At 37.8% G+C, this 22,180-nt stretch overlaps 1 protein-coding gene across 2 annotated transcripts in view; it reads left to right on the plus strand.

Annotated features, from left to right (window-relative positions):
* Positions 1-22,180, plus strand: part of LOC136711559 (receptor-type tyrosine-protein phosphatase-like N) — a 141,201-nt gene that overhangs the window by 111,133 nt on the left and 7,888 nt on the right. For both annotated transcript variants that reach the window (XM_066687892.1, XM_066687891.1), the window contains 6 exons: positions 12,602-12,811; positions 15,001-15,204; positions 16,457-16,604; positions 16,931-17,004; positions 17,474-17,551; positions 18,803-18,922. In XM_066687892.1, coding sequence (XP_066543989.1) covers positions 12,602-12,811; positions 15,001-15,204; positions 16,457-16,604; positions 16,931-17,004; positions 17,474-17,551; positions 18,803-18,922 — 834 coding nt within the window. The remainder of the gene's footprint in view (positions 1-12,601; positions 12,812-15,000; positions 15,205-16,456; positions 16,605-16,930; positions 17,005-17,473; positions 17,552-18,802; positions 18,923-22,180) is intronic.

Consider the following 22,180-nt stretch of genomic DNA (forward strand, 5'->3'; position numbering starts at 1 on the left):
CAGAGGTGCACTGAGAAAACTATAGAATGGATCCCATGAGATTAAGTTAAGAAAATACCACATAGGAGATGGGAAGATAAAATCAGTAGCTAGTAGAGAAACTAGATCAAAATAAATGGAAACACATTGGTCAGGCTTTCATCCAGCAGTGGAGTTGACAGACACACACAACACACAACACATTTGTAAATATATCTTTAGACACTAAGAAAGGTTTTAACATCAATCAGTCAACAGTCAAATATTTTACTTCAAAGTTATTTTTGCACATTTATATTTAAAAGGGATATGTTTGCTGTATGGAAAAGATTATGTGGATTAAGGTGACATACTTCACTCTTATCAAAAGCTGCCTTTTGTGTGTATATGTGTTTGTTGTTGTTCTTCAGCTTTTTCTTCTTATTCCTGAAGATAGCTCATTTGTACTAGCTTGTATAATGTCACAAAAATAATAATACTAATCACCTGTATGTATTGATACCCCAGGTGGCAGATGAGCTGATGTGTACTGATGCACAAGGAGCCCAAGGTTGTCCCTGGCAGACAGTTTGATCTCTAGTGGGTAGTGGCATAGTCTGATTTTGTACCAGTAACCTCCAGAACATAGAGGCTGACTGAAGACTTTTAACCAGACTGAGACCCCTGACGAGGTAGCGAAGCATGTCACAATTCTGTGGAGCCATAGTGAACAGCACTACCTCTTTTTGCTTTCAGGATTTTTAGAGGAAGCAAATTAATGACATTTCTGAGAAGGGCTTTTCAACTGTGAGTGATGCATTCAATATTGTGCAAACATTTTTTTTTATAAAAAAGGGTAAGAACAACCTTAGAATATAGGCAGATAATTGTCATTTTTGGCAACCAACTTGAACGTATAGCTTTATTGTTTAAGTAAAAGCAATGCCCTGAAACAGATCCTGTGAGATTAAGTGAGTTACAGTTTTATGTTTGTCTGTAGAATTCCTTTATGTGGGAGCCTCCTGCTTCTTCAGTCACCCCTCATACTGTAGAAGGCTGAATCTCTCTACCTGTTACTGGCCATCTCTATACAGTTAGTGACGTCAGGTTAAGTTGTTGCCCTGGTTACAAGGGCTCATTGCTCGGATACCGGTGATGTAGTGCATGCCTGTGTGGCCAGCGTAACCAATGATCATGGAAAGCCAGTCGCTACTCTCCTGCTTTGAAATGTATCCTCATCAGACACTGGAATATCTCCCCTATCAAAAGCACCGTTACGTCCTCACTGATTCGTATCGAAATCTGCCCACACACTGCCGTTTTCATGCAACAACGCATACATAGGGCAAAATACTGTTATTAAAACTACAATTAATGTAAAAACAATGTATGTATTTGCATATGCATATGAGTGTGTTTATATATACACACAACCACACACACGCATACACACACACACACACACACATACATATATATATATATATATATATATATATATATATATATGTATAGTGTTTTGTGGTTTGGTTTATGTTTACTTTAAAGACTATATTTTCATGTTAATACTTGAAAAGGTAAAACTTTTAATTTTGACTGTTAGAAAAAATCAAGTTTATCAGCTGTGATGCATCCCTGATCTCAGAAATCTCACACGTGCATTGTGGGTAATATTAACAATGAGAAACACATGCAAAATTAATCATTAGACTATGCATTCACTGTTTTTTCTGTAAGTGAGATTTAGTTGTACATGAGGGTTTGTATTTGTAATGGATTTTGACCTGGTATATGAAGTTGAAGAATGTGAAATATGAAGGTTGAAGAATAAAATAAGGTTTGGCCTGGGTAAATGTAAACTCAGCTGAATTTTCCAGCAAATAAAAACATGAATACATAATACTAAATAATAGATTATTTTAATTGTACTGTTCACTTTTCAGTTGATTTATATATTTTATTTTCCTTCCCATAAAATGCATATTAATTAACAGCTAAAACTATGATTTTTTTCTTATTATATCACATTTCTGTCATATTCTAATATTTTTTTATGCATACTGAAATTAAATTAACATTCATTGTACGAATCAGACTAATATTTGTGTTTAATCCAATTGTAATTGGTACTCTCAGTGCATCTTTTGTTAGTTTAATATGCATCCATTTTTCTGTCTTGTAGATTTTGTTAGATTGTTTAATATAATTTGAGTATACAGTTATGACCTGTATATATCTTCTTTGTATATATATATATATATATATATATAATTAAACTATATTTATTTCCCATCATATTATCATATTATATCATATTATTTTATATATTTACAATTGTATTGAATACAAATTCATCCTAGCATGTTCCAGTTGATTGAATTGGGGGAATATAAATTCCCTAGGATTAATGAGTGTTCAGTAAACCTGGAAAATATATTACTGATATATTACTGAAGTATAGTTACCTAAACAATATTTATTAAAGTAAAGAAATAGCCTAAATGATGGACATTGTTTCAGATTAAGGCTTTCAAGGCATTACATTTATGTAATCATTTGACCAGTGATTGTTAAATTTGTGTAGGGATAGAAAACATATCAGATGCTGTTTAAGGTCACATTTATGTTACATCATTGTTCCATTTAGTTATAATGATGTGGAAACACATTTTTTTCCCAAATAGCTCTTTGCTCGCTGGTTTGTCAGTTTGGTCATAATCTTCAATTCTGTGAAATCCCTATTTGTGGACAAATTAACTGTTACTGGTTAGCTAGAAGAAAGGTGATTATTTTGCAGGACAATGGCTAAGAATTAAGGATCAATGCCTTAAAACAGCAAAGACCACTCCTCCACTATTTTTTTTTCTTTTGTTTGCAAGAAAATAGGTGGAATTGTGATGTGACTGTGTTGCCTGCCTTTGGTGTGAAGTGATAAAGCACTGGACAGGGCTTTACCAGAAATGTCTGCATGGAGGGAAAAAAAAGAAAGAAAATGGTGAAGGTTGACAAGGTGAGAAAAAGGAGGAAAAGCAGGCAAGTGATGTAGGGGAAAGCTGGAGGAAGATAGAAATACAAAGGACAGAGGACAGTAAACAAGCCTGCTAGTAAAGCAGGGAGAAAGAGGGAGAGAATGAGAGAAAGGAGAAGCCCTATGTTGGTTTGTAAATACCCAAACTGGAGGCAAGATAGATTTGTTGATGGGGTTGATTGAATCGCACCCCCACACCCCCACCCTCCACCCTCTCTCTCTGTCATTCTCTATCTCTATTGAAATGCAGATTCTTCCCTTCTCTCTGTGAAGCATTCGTCTGGGTCTATTCACAGACCATACAAGGGGCAGACATCAATGGTGGGCTCTCCAAGAAGCTTGCCAGGGGTTCTTTTTTTTGCTTTAAATTCTGCTAAATCACTTTCCTTCCACCTGGTTCTGTTACACAAGCAGGCTTATTTTTCGCCAATGCTGGGAATTCCTAACTACCCCCAACATTTGAAACGTCCATAATAAGAGCTCTCATCCTCTTGACAAATTGCACACATTAACACCATTAAAAAAATGAACCAAGAGAAAGTTAAAGTGTTTTTCGATTACGTTGGATAAAAGAAAGTTGAGGCGCTGTGCTTTCCAGCCCATTGCAATGGCAGTGAATGGTGATTTTTGCAACTTCATGTTTTTAAATTGATTTTTTTAGGATATCTCTCATTGCAAACTGATTTGGTGGGGGAGATAAAAATAAGCAATTATTTGTATTATGCAATTAAATATTAGTGTACTACATTATCACCTACATAAATAGATTATGCTTCATATTTTAATGAGTTTATTTATCATTAAAAACAGCTGTTTTTATCTTTAGTTAGAAAACAGTTTCCTAAAAATGAGGAGATGGCCATTCAATTCAACTGTAATTGCGTTTAAGCTGAAATTAGACATTTTATTTATAAAGATGCTCTAAAAAAGCTTTCCAGTTGAGGTTGTTTGTATCTAAATGAAGCCATGTATGCAGTTGTCTAATGCAAGTTTTACCATATCAAGCGGTTTTAAAATGTGTTTAAGAGCTTATATACAAAGAGTAAAACAGACCTCAGCTCATTTTACTTTTAAAAGGCATAAAGATGTCAAAATTATGTCTTAATGACGTTTGATTGCAGCATTAATGTCAGGTAAAAGAACAATACAAAAGTACAGTAAATGCAGGACCATGGGTACAGGTCAGACGTTTAACACCTGCTTCTTGTGAATCTCTAATATAGAAACAGGACAAATTGTATAGTCTACTTGGCTGGTATAACTCTCTCTGATACTAGGTGAGTGTGCTAACTTTAGACTTTCTGCAATAATTCAGATTTGTAAAGCAATACAAATTACAAAATCAGTTGGAATGCAGGCCACTGTGAGACACATTCAGGGAGATGTTTCATTGGAATGCACTCTCTTTTCATTGCTTTCACCCCTTCGCACCAGTCTCAGTCTTTGTGCTTGTTCATTTCTTTACTCAAGAATCAGTATGTACCACGGTTTCAGGCTTTCCTGAACTAAACATTAATAATATAGAAGTCTGGGTGGTGCATAAAGGATCCTGGGTAGTAATGTACCTGTGGATAGTATTTAAATGGTGCATTTAGCTTTATTCGCCCTGGACCACAAATATCTTCATCACTTAGGAAATAATTAGACTTTCATTTGATTCATCATGTACAAGAACATCAGAGTGTTCATATTTTATTTTACCACTCTGAACAGAACTGACAGGATGGTATACACAGAATGATTTGAGATCTGAGAAGATGTTAACTTCTGTCTGTTAAGCTTGCTGCCTTGATAATATTTCTTCTTGCTTTTCTTAGAGAGACTTTTGTTGCCAATGGTGTTGAAGGGCATCCAAATACCATTTGAATAAAACTTTTGCTAAATGTCATGACGCACACATCTTCTATGCCCCTGTTGAAATTGATGTGTCTGTGTCTGAGCAGCTATATATTTTATGCACAATAACAGTATGCATTGACCTGGAGCATTTGCATGGGATCAGAATGTTTGCATTATTTTCTGGAAGTTAAGTGAAATAGTTTCAAAGATGTATTTCTAGCAATAGACCACGTAGTTTTAAAAATATATATAATATGATAAAATATAAAATAATATAAATATAAATTGTTTTATTCACATGGTTGTTTTGTTTTAACTACATTTCTTTTAAGCAGGGTTTTTGTAGCATTACTACGGTCTCATTGCTGTTTCCTATAGGTTTTCTTGCAGGTGTTGTTGTTTTTTTTGTGAAAGTTGGAGACCTAAACTAAAGTGTATTGGGCTTCATTTATTTTTCCAGTGACACATTTGTCGAACTTTTCAGATGTATTTAACATTTAGATGACTTTCTCGGAAAACAATTCCATCAAGGGACGCTCATTCTCTTAGGAGATCTATTGTTGCAGAAGATTTATTGAAGGTGTTGTGAGGCGATATTGGAAGTCACAGAGTTTCTGCCCTTCTCAAGACATTGTTAATTTAGAATAGCCAAAGCCCTTTTAGTAAACCCAGAGCATATTATATTGAAGTGGCCCCGATTGTGCAACTGACTGGATGGCTTTGGACAAAGAAGAAGTGGTGTGGGCGTCTTGAGTTGCTGATGGGCCTCTCTCTAGAGATTCGGCAAAGGATTTTTTTTTTTTCACATGCTTGTCGGTGCTACTGTGAAAGCCCTGATTTTCCCAGAATTTTTTACTTTAGTTTTTTATTTATTCATTCTCTAAAAGGGGAAGTGGGGGTTATGTGTGAGTGGTGAATGCAAATCCAGGATTGATGTGCACTGTTGGGTTATGATTGATTGCTATTTCATTTCAGCGTCTCTTTTGTATTCTTTAATTATTTCCTCACCCACTCCCCCTCCTCCCTCAGCCCCCCTCCCCAAGGTTTATACATGTATACAGTTTTTACCCAATCATCCTTAAAAGAGCTTTGCATCTACTTAAATGCAGGCTTGGTGGCAGAATGACTACCATCCCCACTCCATCTCAGGAGGAATCCTTCTCAGCCCACAAAGGAAAAGTAGCTGGTGATGTCAGTTCAGTACCCAGTGGGAATAGAGCTGTGTTATTGAGACAAATTCACAATTCCCTGCAATCTTTGTCAAGTGATGCTTTGAGAGAAACATTTCATAACTGCAGATCGAATCATGCACAAAAAAAGTCTAGTTATCACTCAGGAATGTCAATTATTTTTCTGACAATAGAAATCAAATCACACACACAAGAAGCTTACCTCAGAAGTAGGGGGTGGTAATTAAAAGTTACGTACAAGGAAGTCCACAGAATTGTGTGTGTTCATTCTCTTTGTATATGAAGCTCAGTCTCTGTGGATTGCTGCAGGAGATGTTTTATCAGCGGAAAGTGATTTGTGAGTAGAGGGGTAACTTCGAAAATAAAAACAGGTTAAAGTTTTTTTTTTTAAATTAAATATAAGTTCATGTTCCTTAAGTTTTCATAGCACTGACTATTCTAGCATGGCAAGATCTTCAGCATTGTGATATGTATCTAAATGTATATGTCCGTATGTGCAGCAAAGAACTTACGATCTGCACAGATGAGAGGAGTCCTGGTCTATGATTTTGAAGTCATTTTGTCATGCAGGGTCTTTATTGTAGGGTCACGGGACTTATGTGAGATCAGTCAAACACTTACTCAGATGGGATTCATATCCAGGAATTGGCCAACCATGGCACAGTAGTGATGAACATCTCCTTTCCTTCATTGCGTTGAACAAGCAGTGAGAGCTACCACCTTCCATTCTCATACTCTCTGGGCAACAGACTCCTGAATGGGAACCTCTGCTTAGGACGCAGTGCATTTACAGGATGTAAAATAAAGGAAAATCCATCCAGTTATTCCCCCCACACCCCACCTCCCCTCTCTCTCAATAGTGGCTTCAAATGATGTCAGTATTTTTTATATATATATATGAAATCTTTGGTGTGTGGGTCAGTGGGTATGCCCTGTCAGTCAGTGAGTAACTGTCAGAGCAGCGCCCTCTGACCCTCGCCTTTATTTCAGCCAGCAGGCTCACTGAGGCCCCAGGCCCCTTGCCCCACCCTTTTTTGTTGTCTTCTCTTGAAAATATCCATGGCCTTCCAGTTGCCACAGTCTAAATGGCTGTCAGTTACCCTGTGGGGCCCCTTTGAAAGCAAACTAGGTGCCCCAGATCGGCCTTCTCATCTGCACCAGCTTTGCCTACATTCCAGGGCTTTGTAATTAGGTTCAATGTGAGAGAGAGAGCGATCTGGAGGTCTAGGCCAGGAGCTCAGCATGACGGAGCAGTGGTTTTCCATTGCTAAGGTGAAAGAAGTTGTGACTCTCTGATTTACTACAGCTTTCCCAACTTGTATCTCCTGATAATGAACAGAACATCTCAACTTAGGATCTCAACTTCAGCACAGTGCAACTGGGATTGTATATATGGATACGCATACTGTACATACCTGTTCTACCCAAGAAGGAGACCTTAGTAAAGCTTGGCAAGTCAGAGATTATAGAACATTGTGTAGAATAGGTCTAAGATTTTTATACCACTTGCTTACTTATTCCTAAAAAGAAACACACATGATGTAGGTATACTGTTTTGATTGACATGTTTTTACAGTGTGCTTGGAAGAAATGTGCTTTGAATTATTTTTTAAGAATCTGGAGGGTTTTTTTAAATATATTTTATATATTTCAGTCAATACACTGAAAGTTTCTTTCAGTTATGAGTCGAAGTTGAATCATTTGTAACTTTCTCTTTTTTTAACCATTGCAATCACAATCTAAAGAAGTGAAGGAGAGGGAAAATAAATCATACCCAGAAGTTTATATTGACAGGTGTTGTACAGGAGAGCAAGAGTGTGGGGGCAGAGAGAAACGGTGTAGGTTTTGTTCCTTTCTTCCAAGAAGCCTCCTCTTGCCTCCTTCCGACAGGGGATTTTACTTTCTAGCATTCGGTCATTTCCATGGCAACGGCATGGCCCATTCTTCTGACCACCCCCCTCCCCTCTTTCCCGCTGAGGTGAAGAACCACCATTGGTGCACGGTTTCCACAGCAACATCAATAAGTGCGAGAGGGGGAGAAAGTGGATAGATTTGGTGGTAGAGGTTGGGGGGGGTTGGGGGACTTTATCATAGCACCACCCTACCTTGCCTCTCTCCCCCCCTCTCCTGTGCAGCTCCTTTAGACTCCATTGTGTGAGGCAGCTCAGGGTGACAGCACCAGAGAGAGAAGGCGGCCCTCATTAACTCACCAGTGGGATTTTCCTTAATCGTTTACATGGACTAATTAAGCAAAGGCGGCGGGGGAAGTGGCTTTTGCTAATTTGCGGAGTAAATCAAGGCTGTGTTTTGTTGCTCTCCTTTGTGACTGGGCAGCCGCTCTCTAATTACCCACGGATGTTTCTCGCCTTGTTTACTGAAACGAGGGGAAAGACAAAAGGGGGCTGGCAGCATCTTTAACAAGAGCCCCCCACACATTCCAGCAGACCACACAGCACTCTGCGGAGAGGGGTAACTACTGGGAATGGAGGCACCCTTTTCTAAATGTTTTGTGTGAAAAAATACAGGAGAGAGAAGGAACAGCAACCTCTGCCCCTCAGACAGGTCAGGAGTCAAAAGCAGGGTCTGCCACTTGTCACAAAGTGCAAAACTCTCCTCCTCACGGCAACACAGTTTATGGAAAAGCTTTGTCTGTTATTTTAATGTGCAAACATGTCTCACTTCACACTTTCAGGTTTTCATGCAAAGCCAATTGAAAGTCTGAGAAACTTAAGAAACTGATTAAGTCCCAGATCAGTCCGACCAATAAGCAGAAAAGCTTTCAGTCACAGTTCTGGGCATACAATATCCAATTTCACAACCAATGATACAAAAAATACACGACACTCAGATAACAGTTAAACAGCCATCAAGTTATGAAGAGATTTTTTTATATATATATATTTCTTATGATCAGTAACAGTTCTGATAACACTTTACAATAATGGGTGGGTGATAATAATGTCTGACAAACAAAAATGTACAAATTATATATTATTAATGAGAATAAGATTATAAAGTGTGACCAGTGTCTTTATTTAAGCTGAACATTTTAATCACTAGGCAGTATGCTCAATAGCATACAGGGCCAGCCCTGACCAATTTGGTGCCCTAGGCAAGGTTTTAGCTGGTGCCCTTTGCATCACAGCCAATTCCACCAGTGATCATTGTGTTCATACACTCACACAGAAACTGCATAGCTTTATGTCTTTGAGGTTTTTGTTATTTTAGAAAAAACACAAAATAAAAACAGTTTAAAAAACAATATAAATATAAATAAAAGTATTGCACACAAAAACTATATTACAGAAACCTTAGTGCAATATGCATAATGTACCATTGTTCTACAGCAAACAGCCTGTCTTGCAGCAAACAAGTGACATAAAATGAATTATAAATTAGTGCATGGTACGTGCAGCACACTTGAAAGAAAAAGTGTATTTCTCAAAATTATGTTATAGGTTAGGTTATTCCCCAAACACCTGAACAGTCTTTCCAACATTCCCTAATGAATTTAAGGTAAAAATAACTGACATTAACTGTACTAGCTATTTAAATTAGCGAACATCCCTAGTATTGTCCAAAGTAACACTGCTCCAACGGTAACTATGCAATTAGATAAACTATTCATTCATCACATCACATCACCTCTGTCCTTATCCTCTGTCCTTTTTCCTCCTCTTCTCTTCTTCTTTTTCTTCCCTGGGCACCAGAGGGCTTTGGTCTTTTTGACATGGTTTGAAGTAGGCTACTGATACTAATTTATCATATTTCACGTTCAGTGTCACTCACTACTTCAGATAACTGAACCCCCCCCACAATCAGGTAAGTCTAACTATGAGAGTTGGGGGGGGGGTTTGATTGATCGGGTGACACTGCGGGCCTATGCCACGGGCCGGCCCTTATAGCATAGCATGTTTTAGGTCTTCATGTATATGTAGAACTATTCATTTTCATATTGTATTTATTGAGCAAACAATTGAGCTGCAATTATTGTACATTATTTAGAGATATCAGCCTATCAAATGCAAATAAGTTAAATGCACAATTAATAAAGTCAAGTGCAAGAGTTTTACTGCATTATTCATTTGCTTTAAAGGTGTGCTGTTTAAAACACAATGGGGAGATAAAGGAATAGTTAAAAAGGTGCCACACTGCTCTTCTTGTGTGTTTCACTCAGTTGAGAAGAAAGTGAACTCGCTCATGTCAGCCTTGTGTTAAATGGCTCTGTTGCAAATGCATTTATGACAAAATCAGGGCAAAATGCATTCAGAAGTTGGTTTATTTAAATGAACCTAGGAAACTGAAAGATTGAGTAGCATAGGTCTTTGAGTTTCACTAAAAATCACAGCTGTTGAAGATGTCATCTATTTACATTGTTTCAAATTAATATGTTTTTAATTAGTTTTAGAGAATCAGTTTGGATTTTTTACAAATGTCTAATGGATCCTACATCTTGTTAGCTTTCTTGGTTTATGTTATGTTTTATCTGTTTTGATAATCTTATTCTCATTAATAATATATAATTCATACATTTCTGTTTGTTAAACATTATCACCCACCCATTGTCACCCACCCTGGAATACCCAACAAAGTTGGCAGTAGCCTGATAGCCAGGATTGGAGCTGGTCCAGACAGCAGGCCACCTCCTGCACTCTGGGCAGAAGAGCTTGACTAGCTGCCGGTCTCAAAAAACCCTAATCAAATTTGCACAGTGCAGCTGGTCTACAGGTTTTGTGTTTGTTGTTATTTTAGGAGCAGAGTAATGCCCTGTTGTTAGTCTTGTGCATGTGGATGCAGACTGCAACGCTGTTGGCACTGTACCTGTCTGAGACACTGAGGTGCTGCAGGCGTTCTCTTCCCAGACACTTACTCTCCACTTCAAACACAAAATGCAGTCCACCAAGGGATCAGAGAGGGAACCAGCTGTGAAAAACGAAAACAGAAAAACATTAATAACCAATGCAACCCCACCCCCTGGAAGTCGCCCTAAGTTTGCCTTTTTCTAAAGGGTTACCTTTGGCAACTTCTTTGGCATAAATTAAAACACTATAATATATATTTAATCAATATACCCTTCAGGTTTTTTTTTTCTTTAATTTGTATGAAGATTTTTTCCAGGAAAGAAATTGCATGCAGAATAAGAAGAAATACTCAAAAATACAGTGTGGTTGGTGTTATATGTGTAGAGTTTCAGCATTTATTCTTAGTTTGCTTTATTGTCATAGCAGGTAGTCGACTCATTGCACTGGAGAGAGGATTCCTGTTGGTAGATAAGGCGAATAGCAAGAGCTTTGTTCATGTCGATGTGTCAGATTGTCAGAAGATGCTTTTGTATGTGCCATTGATTTGTTCTGGAGAAACTGCCAGGATTGAAACTCATTAGAAGACAGGGAATGTTTATCATCCAAAGCACAAGTTTTAGAAGGTCTCTTTCATGTTGCATGTCATAAAACTGGTGTTTCCAAACCTGGTCCTGGAGAGCCCCATTTCTTCCTAAATATATAGCACCTTATATGACATCTATCAAGTGATATACTTTTTTTTTCAGTACTGGAATAATAAATTGAAGTGCTTGTGTAATTGTAGCTGGTGAAAGTACTTAAACTCAAACCCATGTAGTAGTCAATAAGACCCTGGGAATTTGACAGAGAAAACTGTATGACCTATATGCTTGGCTTTCAATCAGTAACTTTAAGAATTATCGAAGTGCGGAAACATTACCGACCTGGAGAACAATAGAGTCACCGACTCATCTGCTCATTAGAGTATAACTCATCTCACTTGAATTATATTTTCAGGTTTCAATTGAAAAATTAGTTGTGCAATGAAATTGTTTGTGAAAGCAGTGTTCTGCTGTTGCCTTTCAAGTAGGGTCCAAATAAAGACGTTTATGCAAAATATGTATACGCTTCTATATTTATTTTTCAAAATACTACTTCCCTTTAATATATTAAAATATAGATCTATTTTTAACAAAATACGAATCTAGCAAGATTTGCTCTCATCAAGTCTTTCTTTTAACACAAAGAATCATGCAACAGCTCAGTGCCTACTGAGTTACTCTAACAGGTGCATTGCTCTGTAGCTGGTCTCAATTTAAACTGTCCTTGTAATGAAAGGATCATTAATATCTGCTTGATTGGTCATCAGATCTGTGTGATTTAATGGAGAAATGGATGTGGAATAAAAATGATAATTACCTCTTTAAAGGTCAACTGAACTGTTTTTCTTGTGGCAAAAAAAATATTTACAAAAAAAACGTTCCTTTGTAGTTAAAATTAAGTGTTTATTTGCGGTATCATGTTCTGGAAACACGTAAGCAAAGGGCAAAGTACAGGTAATAATTTTTTGATTTATTAATTGAAAGTAGAGCTCCAGAATGTGGTTAAGCAAACAAATGGTACATCATCTTAGTAGTAATGAGGAAATTGTGATTTTTCATTTCTTTTTCAAGAAATACTGTTTAGTTGACAATTAAACACCTCATTTTGTGAAATTTCTCATAGGTTAAGCTAAGAGAAGACTGCATCGGTGAGTCAGAGAGTGAGTGCCGTGATGTGTTGTTTGTAACACATTGTCTCCACAGAGAAGTGATGGCCAGGGCGTCCCCCATGCGATGCGCGTTCGGGATGCCTCCCGCTGGGTGTTCCTCACGCTGGTGGGTGTGGCCTGTGTGGGGGGCGTTGTCATTGCTGCACTCACCATCGCCTGTCTGCGACACCACTCCCGCCAGCTCAGCTCTGGCAAGCTGGGTTTGGGGCCCGAGGGAGGCAGTGACACACACTTCGAATACCAGGTACCCTGCTTGTGATGACATCACATTACACACAAATGTTACTCTCACTGGTTACAGTGCAGTGTAGGTCATTGGCAGTCTCTCTGTGAATGTATTTTTCATCTTCCTTTTTAACACTTCATCTAACTTATTTTGATGAGTATTTGTAGCTGTTCAAAAATCTGGTGTTTAATGACAGGTTGAGACTTCTGCAGTCTCAGAAAAGCAATTTTAAAACCAATTGTACATTTGATCCTGCTACAATATTAAATGTTATTACAATGTTATGTGTGTATATACATAACCAGAAATATATATGTAATTCTGTGACACTTTCATTAAAATGTGTTTCTTTATAGACTTAAAACAAAATAGTACAATATACTGTATTTGCTTGAAATAAATAGTAAATTGGGGGAGGAACTTGCATAGTGTCATCATTATTAAAGATACACACATTGTACCACTGATTGTTAGTTTAGGAATTGACTTTTTCTAATTGGGTGGAGGGGAGGGGGGATAACTTGAGATTTCAATAAATAAATACATCATAATACATTATTAAATTAAAGTAAAGCATGATGCTGTGAACAGATTCAATGCAGCACATTGTTATGTCGAAAATAGGTCCCAAAGGGACCATGGGACAATGCTGAATTGCTGCAATGGGAAGTGCTGAAAACTCTTAACAAATCACTTGCTAAAACCACAAGCCACTGTCCATAGAACTAGAATGCCAATGGCTACCACTTTCCTGGTTGCAAATAATGTATTTTAGTGTATTTTTTATTTTGTCAACATCATTTTGTTCTATTGTGCAGGGCTCCACAGCTTTTTTGTTAAGTTTTGCTTTTGGTTTTGACTCTTTGTTCAAAATATCATATTTTATATTGAGTGGTTGGTTGAGGCAGTGCTGCATGCCATGGTGCAGTCTCAGCAGATGGCATCCCCCCTTGGCAACGTACAGCATTTTGTGGAGCAGGCAGGGCTCCCATCCCAGTCTGCTGCTGTGGAGCAAACTTCGTCTCATGCACTCCCACAAGGTGGCCAACAGGCCCATCTTTCAAAACCGGTGCATGGTCCCTGACCTGCAGCAGCAATCTCCGACCTACCTATTCTCTCCCCTGCACCAGTGACAGCTGGGTGATCCATATTGTAAAAATCAGCTATTGCCTCCAGTATCAGTCCCGTCCCCTGCCTTCCAGGACATGGTGTGGATGTTTGTGAAGGACACTCTTCAGCACTTGGCCCTCTGTGCAGAAATAATTTGAGTGACAGCACGGTTTTGAATTTTCAGCACTTCCCATTGTGTGTAGCAATGTCCTGTAGTTCCTTTGGGAGCTATTTTATTTTTTCAGATAAGCAGGATTGCATACGTAATGTAGCATTATAAAATATGATTTGAGATTTAAATAAATAAATAATGATAATTTAAAAAAGTGCATGTGGTTCACCTGCCATGAAGCTGTGAACAGATTAATTGTAACGCATTGTTTCAGACTACACTGAAGAGAATAAATAATTGCAATGTGTGTGCTGACAGTGTCACTTTTCCTTAAAATAGTTTCCTGTAGAAGAGCTAAACAAGAACATTTAATCTCCTTGTCAATGAGCACAGAAGAGTGTTACTGCACATTTATTTGTCTTGTTTTGTTGTTGTATGTTACAGTGCATCCAGAAAGTATTCACAGCGCTTCACTTTTTCTACATTTTGTTATGTTACAGCCTTATTCCAAAATTGATTAAATTCATCATTTTCCTCAAAATTCTACAAACAATACCCCATAATGACAATGTGAAAGAAGTTTGTTTGAAATCTTTGCAAATTTATTAAAAATAAAAAACAAAAAAAGCACATGTACATAAGTATTCACAGCCGGATGCGCTGTACCCCAGGAAATCAAACCCCTAGAATTGAATATTGACATTTGCACTAAAGAGAAAAAGTTGCTGAAAACAAAACAGAAATTCACTGTGCAAAATAAAAAAAATGTTTATCTGTTTGTTTGTTTTGCCAGCTTTAAATCTGCACCCTCCATGGCTATATGTCCTCCTTAACTCAAGTCCATCTTGACTCTGTGCCCTTCCTGCTTCTATTTTCTATTTTTGCCCTGGCTTTATTATATTTGTGCCCTACCTGACCCTGTCCCCACGTTGACTTCTGTGTCCTTCTTGACCCTATATCCTCTTTGACACATGCCCTCCCCCAGGAGCTGTGCCGACAGCACATGGCAGCCAAGACGTCATTCAGCCGACAGGAGGCGGGCGGCACGGACACATCGCGGGTCAGCAGCGTGTCCTCACAATTCAGCGATGTCCCCCAGGCCAGTCCCAGCTCGCACAGCAGCACCCCCTCCTGGTGTGAGGAGCCCGCACAGTCCAATATGGACATCTCTACGGGACACATGATACTGGTGGGAAGCTTATCAGCCGCAGATAATCATAATTCTTAGTTCTGAAATGCATATTCAGAATTATTTTAGGCCTACAGCTAATTTGCTGTGTGACTGTGTGACTGGAATTTGCATTGTATTGTGTATATATTTTTCTGGGTGCGATGATCTTGGAGAGCCTGGAGAATTTAACATATTCCTTCTGCTGTCTTGTGGTCAACAAGAAATAAAATATTAAAGGGCCTAACTTTCGAATTAGGCACATACTTACTTACTTTTGCATTTTGTATTCTGGAGCGAAGATTGATATTGATAAATATTGAAAGGCATCCGTCTGAACTATCTACACTACAAAGCAGAGCTCTAGCACTGATCTTCTGACACCTCAGAACTTGATTTTCACCAGCAATGCAATGATTCATACACCCTGCAGGCATATAAAGAAATCAGGGTAGAAAATGGGCAGTAAAGTCAGAATATTGTATTGCACAGATAACTAGGTGCTCAACTAGAGCAATTGATAATGAATAAGATTTCCCTTGTATTCTCATTCTGGCTCTAGTTATTAACACTGTATTGCATATGAAACAAAATATTAAGTGTATAAACATAATTATTAAAGGTCATAAGGTACATCAGAACCGTTTGTTAAGAGACATCATGTCATAGTACAAACATAGCTGTCATTCTGGATATATTTCTTGAGTGGTGTCTTAGTACAGTCCTCTGTAGGATACATTATGCTCTGCTTTCTTTGAGACTGTGGTGAAAGAATTGTAGGGAGGACAAGAGTGCACTTTTTAGGGGACATATTTTACCAAGAGGTTAGCGACAAGCTGAGTCAATGAACGATTGTTGGGCAAGCAAACCATTACAGCTTTCATATATTACTTATTTAATTGGGGATTCTGAAGTATTTCTTTTTTGAACCCATGTAGCTACCAGCAATCAGCATGATTTTTGTAATGTCATAATTCCAATACAAATGTTTCTATGCCCCTCCTACAGTTTACTGACTGATGTTTCTTTGAGTGCTTCTAGTTTTTATAATTTTTTTGGGACTTCCAGACTAACCATTGGAGCGATGTAGAGTTTTTGAGAGCTGTGGCCTATGGCTAACAAATAACGAGGCCTATTGTATTCCTAGTCAGATCAGTAAAGTCCACCAGTAAGGTCAGTTGAGACCTCCAGCTCTGAAGTAGTTGTCTCCATAGCACATGGCTAAAGGCGGCACTTACCTGAACTTTAACGTCTGTTATCTTCCCCTTCCCAGGCCTACATGGAGGACCATCTGAAGAACAAGGACAGGCTGCTGAAGGAGTGGGAGGCTCTGTGCTCCTACCAGGCTGAGCCCAGTGCCTGCTCTGTGGCCCAGAGTGAGACCAATGTTAAGAAGAACAGGAACCCTGACTTTGTGCCCTGTGAGTCTCATGCCAATGGCACCCTGGCTCATAAAAACATTTCTTAATACCAGCGTTCATGTCCTTACTGTGTTGGAAAGTAAATATCCATCACATCCCCTTTAGATAGTCTATCCTTAGTTGTATATTATTTTGTGAAGAGTTTTTTGTTAGCAGATATCCACTATGAAACAATAATATTTTCATAGAGTTCCTTTAATGACACTGCATAGCCAGTGAGTTTCTTGTTTTTGTTTACAATTTATAATCCATAGTTAAAAAGGGCTGGGGAAAGAGATGGTGAAACTAATTAAACTATTCTGCGTCCTTGTTTCTTGTGCTTGCAGATGACCATTCACGAGTGAAACTCAAGGCAGACATTAATCCTTCAAGGACAGATTACATCAATGCCAGCACTATAGTAAGAACATTTGCTTTGTTGTTGTTTCTATTTAGTTTTCAAGGCAAATCCCAGCTAAGACATGTTGTTAAGACAATGGGTTTAGATTTTATTGGTTCTGCCAAGTATGATGTCATATTTTTGGCACACATCTATTTACTCTACACCTGCATACCATTCTGATCTCTTATAACATTGTTATTCACTCTAATGTGCAAATTATTTTTATTATAATATTACTATTAAATAATAATCAACATTATCGTCATCATCATAATCATAATACAAATGTTAATAACAGAATCATGTTCACAATGCATTGTGGTTTAAAGGTCAGTGTCAATACTCTAAACCTTTAAGGTACTGGACTTTGTCAAAGGAATAATTGTGTGTAGACCAAAGCAATATTGTATATAAACATTTGCAAAAGCTCCATTAGTACTGATTTTGCTTGTGATTTTAACCACCTCTTTTTACTGTGTGACACCAGATTGAACATGACCCAAGGATGCCTGCTTACATCGCCACCCAGGGCCCACTGTCACACACTATTGCTGACTTTTGGCAAGTAAGTCTCTCGATGACTCATGTGAATTGAATAGACACAGCCATGCTACACTGTATGCAGTTTAGTTGTTTTATTTCACGATCCATTTCTAGGAACTATGCTACATTGTGCAAACATCAACTATAATATTTACCCAAAATAAATAAGTATATATTAAGTATATATTTACTCATTTGTAAAAGGTAGCACAATACTTGACTATGCCATTTAAATTAATCACACTACTGACAACATTTCTCCCAAAATCCAAATAAAAATATGAATGGAATGGAATGGCTGCCATACATGTAGAAATGCTGATTTAAGAAAAATGTGCAGTGGTCTCTTAATTTTTTCCAGATACTGTATAAACAGTACAAAACTGTCATGATTAGAAATTATACAATATTATCACATATAAAACTTTCAACAAAGGATACCAGCTTAGTTATACTAACATCAGGTGCTTTTCTAGTTTTCCAATCTACTAATAGAATAAGGAAAAACAGATATATTTATTTATTTATTTATTTAATTTATTTTATTCAAACCTGCCAATAATTCCCTTTGTCTCATTATATACATTATTAGAGAATAATTCTTAGAAATACAAATCATAATCATAAAAATAAGATCTAGTCAGAATCTTCTGTAATGTACTTGATTGATTTTCGTCTTGAAACTTGTTCCCAAAACACAAAACAACTTTATTATCTTCTCAGTCTTCAGGCCTAACTTGAATCAAAACTTGGACCAACCACAGATTACAAACTACAACCCCATTGTATTTCTGTTTTTAAATAGTTGAAAGTGACATTGGAGAGTAAATGAATCAGAATTAGATACAAGTCTCCAAGTAGGGCAAGGCTTTGATTTGGACTAGGCCTAAGTGTTTGTTTGAATCATCGTGTTCTGCAGCTAATGATAAATAAATTAAAGAAAGTCTGCCCTTCAGAAGTGTCATTGAACACACAGAGCTGTGCTGGGGTTAAAATGCTCTGCTCTGTTCTGCTCTCAGAGTGCCACATAACAGGACCAGAGATCAGGGAGGGAGAGAAGTAGGTCTTAAGTAACACTTCTTTGGGGTGAATTTTTTCAAAATAAATTTATAAGCCATCAATGTAGAGCTCCAGAAAGCGATTAAGCCTGGTCTTCCTTGAGCAAGGGGAAAATTACCTGGCCATGGGGGCAAGGCTATCGGAAACCCTCCCCACTAGGTGGAGTGAGCCCAGGAGCTGCTGCAGCAGAGTGACACATTGCCCTCTGTTGTAGATGGTGTGGGAGAATGGCTGCACTGTAATTGTGATGATGTCTGCGCTGGTGGAGGACGGAGAGAAGCAGTGTGACCGCTACTGGCCAGATGAAGGCTCCTCCCTTTACCATATTTATGAGGTGAGAAGGGTACCAGTCATTGCATCTATGGATGTTACTCCCTGTTTCAAATTTCATTTTTCATAAAGGCATTATAACCATATTCAAATAATCAGTTTTTATTCAGTGTAATACAGACAGTTGGCCACAGTCTACGGCAAAAGAAAAGATACAATCTATTTAACAAATTAAACAGTAACTAATGCCTCTAGTAGCTCTACAGTATCATATTCAGTCAGGTTCTGGATTACTCTGCCCATCTCCTGCCAGACAGGGCATATTTAATAACTCCCTGTCCCCCTGGCACCTGCCTGTCACAAGCACGCACAGCATGACAATCAATTATGCATGCTCATGATTGGCAGATCCCCAGGGGACAGACAGGTATTGTTTTGCACAGAACCCCATACCCCTTGAACTGCCTAGGGTTTAAACAATTACATCCCTTTCAAAACTATACACAAAATCCCTAACAGTTTTGTGGCTCGGTCACTACAATATGATGACTTTGGTTTAGTTTTCCACTAAAGTATAACCTGGACTGAAGTATCAGACACTCAGTTACTGCAAAAAAGGCTCAGTTACTTGCTAATGATTAGGGCCCTGCATTTTTTGGCGACTTGTTTTTTCAATTGGTGATCGACTGCTATGCACTAGATGTTCCTGCAGCCATTACAGTTATAGTAATTGAATTAACAATTAAGAAATCGACACTACACTTTGACGAATTAGAAAAATAAAAACAAATTATGACGAGTATGAATAGTTATTGAATAAATTGATGTGTTCCAAAGTTCCAAAACATATGGGGATAACTAATGATAGAGTCAAGACATCGAAGTCAAAAAGCATTTAATTGAGCGAAGGCACACAACAATATCATAAGAAGAACATAAGAACATAAGAAAGTTTTCAAACGAGAGGAGGCCATTCGACCCATCGTGCTCGTTTGGTGTCCATTAATAACTAAGTGATCCAAGGATCCTATCCAGTCTATTTTTAAATGTTCCCAAATTTTCAGCTTCAACCACATCACTGGAGAGTTTGTTCCAGATTGTGATAACTGTGTGAAGAAGTGTCTCCTGTTTTCCTTCTTGATCTGGAAAAGCTCCTCTGGTTTGATGTGGTCAATGCCTTTCCATGATGTTGAAGACTTGAATCAAGTCCCCACGTAGTCTCCTCTGTTCCAGGGTGAAAAGGTTCAGTTCCCTCAGTCTCTCCAAGTAGGACATTCCCTTCAAACCTGGAATAAGTCTGGTTGCTCTCCTCTGAACTGCCTCTAGAGCAGCAATATCTTTCTTGAAGTGTGGAGCCCAGAACTGTCCACAGTATCCAGATGAGGTCTAACTAGCGCATTGTACAGTCTTAACATTACTGCCCTTGTTTTAAAATCTACACTTTTGACAATATACCCGAATATTCTGTTTGCCTTTTTTTATTGCTTTCCCACATTGTTTGGATGGAGAAAGTGAGCAGTCCACATAGACTCATAGATCTTTCTCATGCGTTACTTCATCTAGTTCTATTCCTCCCATAGTGTAATTATAGTGGACATTTTTGTTACCTGCATGTAATACCTTGCACTTGTCCACATTTAATTTCATCTGCCAGGTGTTGGCCCACAACTGAATATTATCTAAGTCTCTTTGAATAACCTGTGCTGCCGAGATTGTATCTGCTGAGCCGCCTATTTTAGTATCATCTACAAATGTGATAAGTTTGCTAACTATTCCAGAGTCCAGATCATTAATATAGATTAGAAAAAGCAAATGCCCTAGTACTGATCCCCATGGAACTCCACTAACAACCTCACTGCAGTTAGAAGCAACTCCTCTTATCGACACCCTCTGTTTCATAGACATCAACCAGTTGAAAATCCATCTACTTACATTACCCTGAATGCCTACAGTTTCCTATTTGAGGATCTGTCTTTGGTGTGGAACCTTATCAAAAGCTTTTTGAAAATCAAAGTATATCATATCAAATGCTTTCACATGATCTGCAGTTGCATGTTCAAAGAACTCTAATAGATTAGTAAGACATGATCTGCCTCATCTAAACCCATGTTGACTATCTCCAAGAATATGGTTTTCATTAAGATACTAGTCTGTTTTCTGTATATTCATTTTTTCCAACACATCTAATATTTTTTTTCCATTTTATCCACCTGGTGTTTCTTACGCTGAGGAAATGTCATTTCTTTATCATCATAAAAACACAGAGAACGAAAGGTTGAGATTGACAGCTATGACAGCATCCCCCAGTAAAGACATATGGGGAAGGAAAATTAATGCCGACAACATTTTATGATTGATTTGACACAGGCTAACATTTGTGCTAACATTCCCATGTAAAAAATAGATAATCATAAACTACGTGCCTTTCTGAAACAATATATAATAAATGCAAGAGCAATTCCTACAGAAGATCAACTGAGAAGGGAATATCTTCCCCAAATTGCTGATTTGATGAAAAATGTACAAATGGTAAATATGTCTGATGAGTCTACAGATGCAAAAGATCAGTAGGTTTTCAAAATTTTGTTGACTGTCAAATACCTCTGAACTAAAAGTAATATTCGCCGATACAGTTAATCTGCATTCTGTGAATTACTCATCGGTGGCACAGGATGTTATGAAATGTTTAAATGCATTTGTTATTTTTAATAAGGTAACTCGATTTGTCTCCGATAATGCCAATTTAAAGATCAAGGCATACAAGTACATGCCCACATAACAGCACTCGCCAGAAATATCCAGGCAAATAATTTTCCAAAAGCAGACATTAAAGAAATATTTAAACATTGCCCAAGCAGGAAATTATGTTTTAAAAACTAGCTGACAGAAGCAATCCAACATGAAGGTTGTAAAGTTCCCACCTTAGCCATGCATAACAATGATGGGGCACTTGGTATTCTGCTGCTGAATATAAATCCAAAGATCACTTTTTACATAGGCTTTTTGGAAAAGGAAATGCTAATTTCACCAAACACTGTAGTGTTTTAGGACTTCAGGATATTTCTAAGTTTAAAAATCTCATCTCTCCCTGATTGTGACACATGGCAAGGAACTTATGGATCTGATTCAGTGATTTGAAAGCTGTGAAGTGAGAGTCCATCAAATATAATGAAGTTGGAGAATTAATAAATACATACCGAGGAATAGCACAAGAGGTACGCAGCAGAGACGCCGCAATAAACAAACTATGTGTAAAAACCTTCCATGACGTTTCTGAAAAACTGATTAATTACTAAAACCTGTATCAATGCAAAAATAAACC

This window comes from Amia ocellicauda, chromosome 16 (assembly GCF_036373705.1).
Source record: "Amia ocellicauda isolate fAmiCal2 chromosome 16, fAmiCal2.hap1, whole genome shotgun sequence".
Classification (NCBI taxonomy): domain Eukaryota; kingdom Metazoa; phylum Chordata; class Actinopteri; order Amiiformes; family Amiidae; genus Amia; species Amia ocellicauda.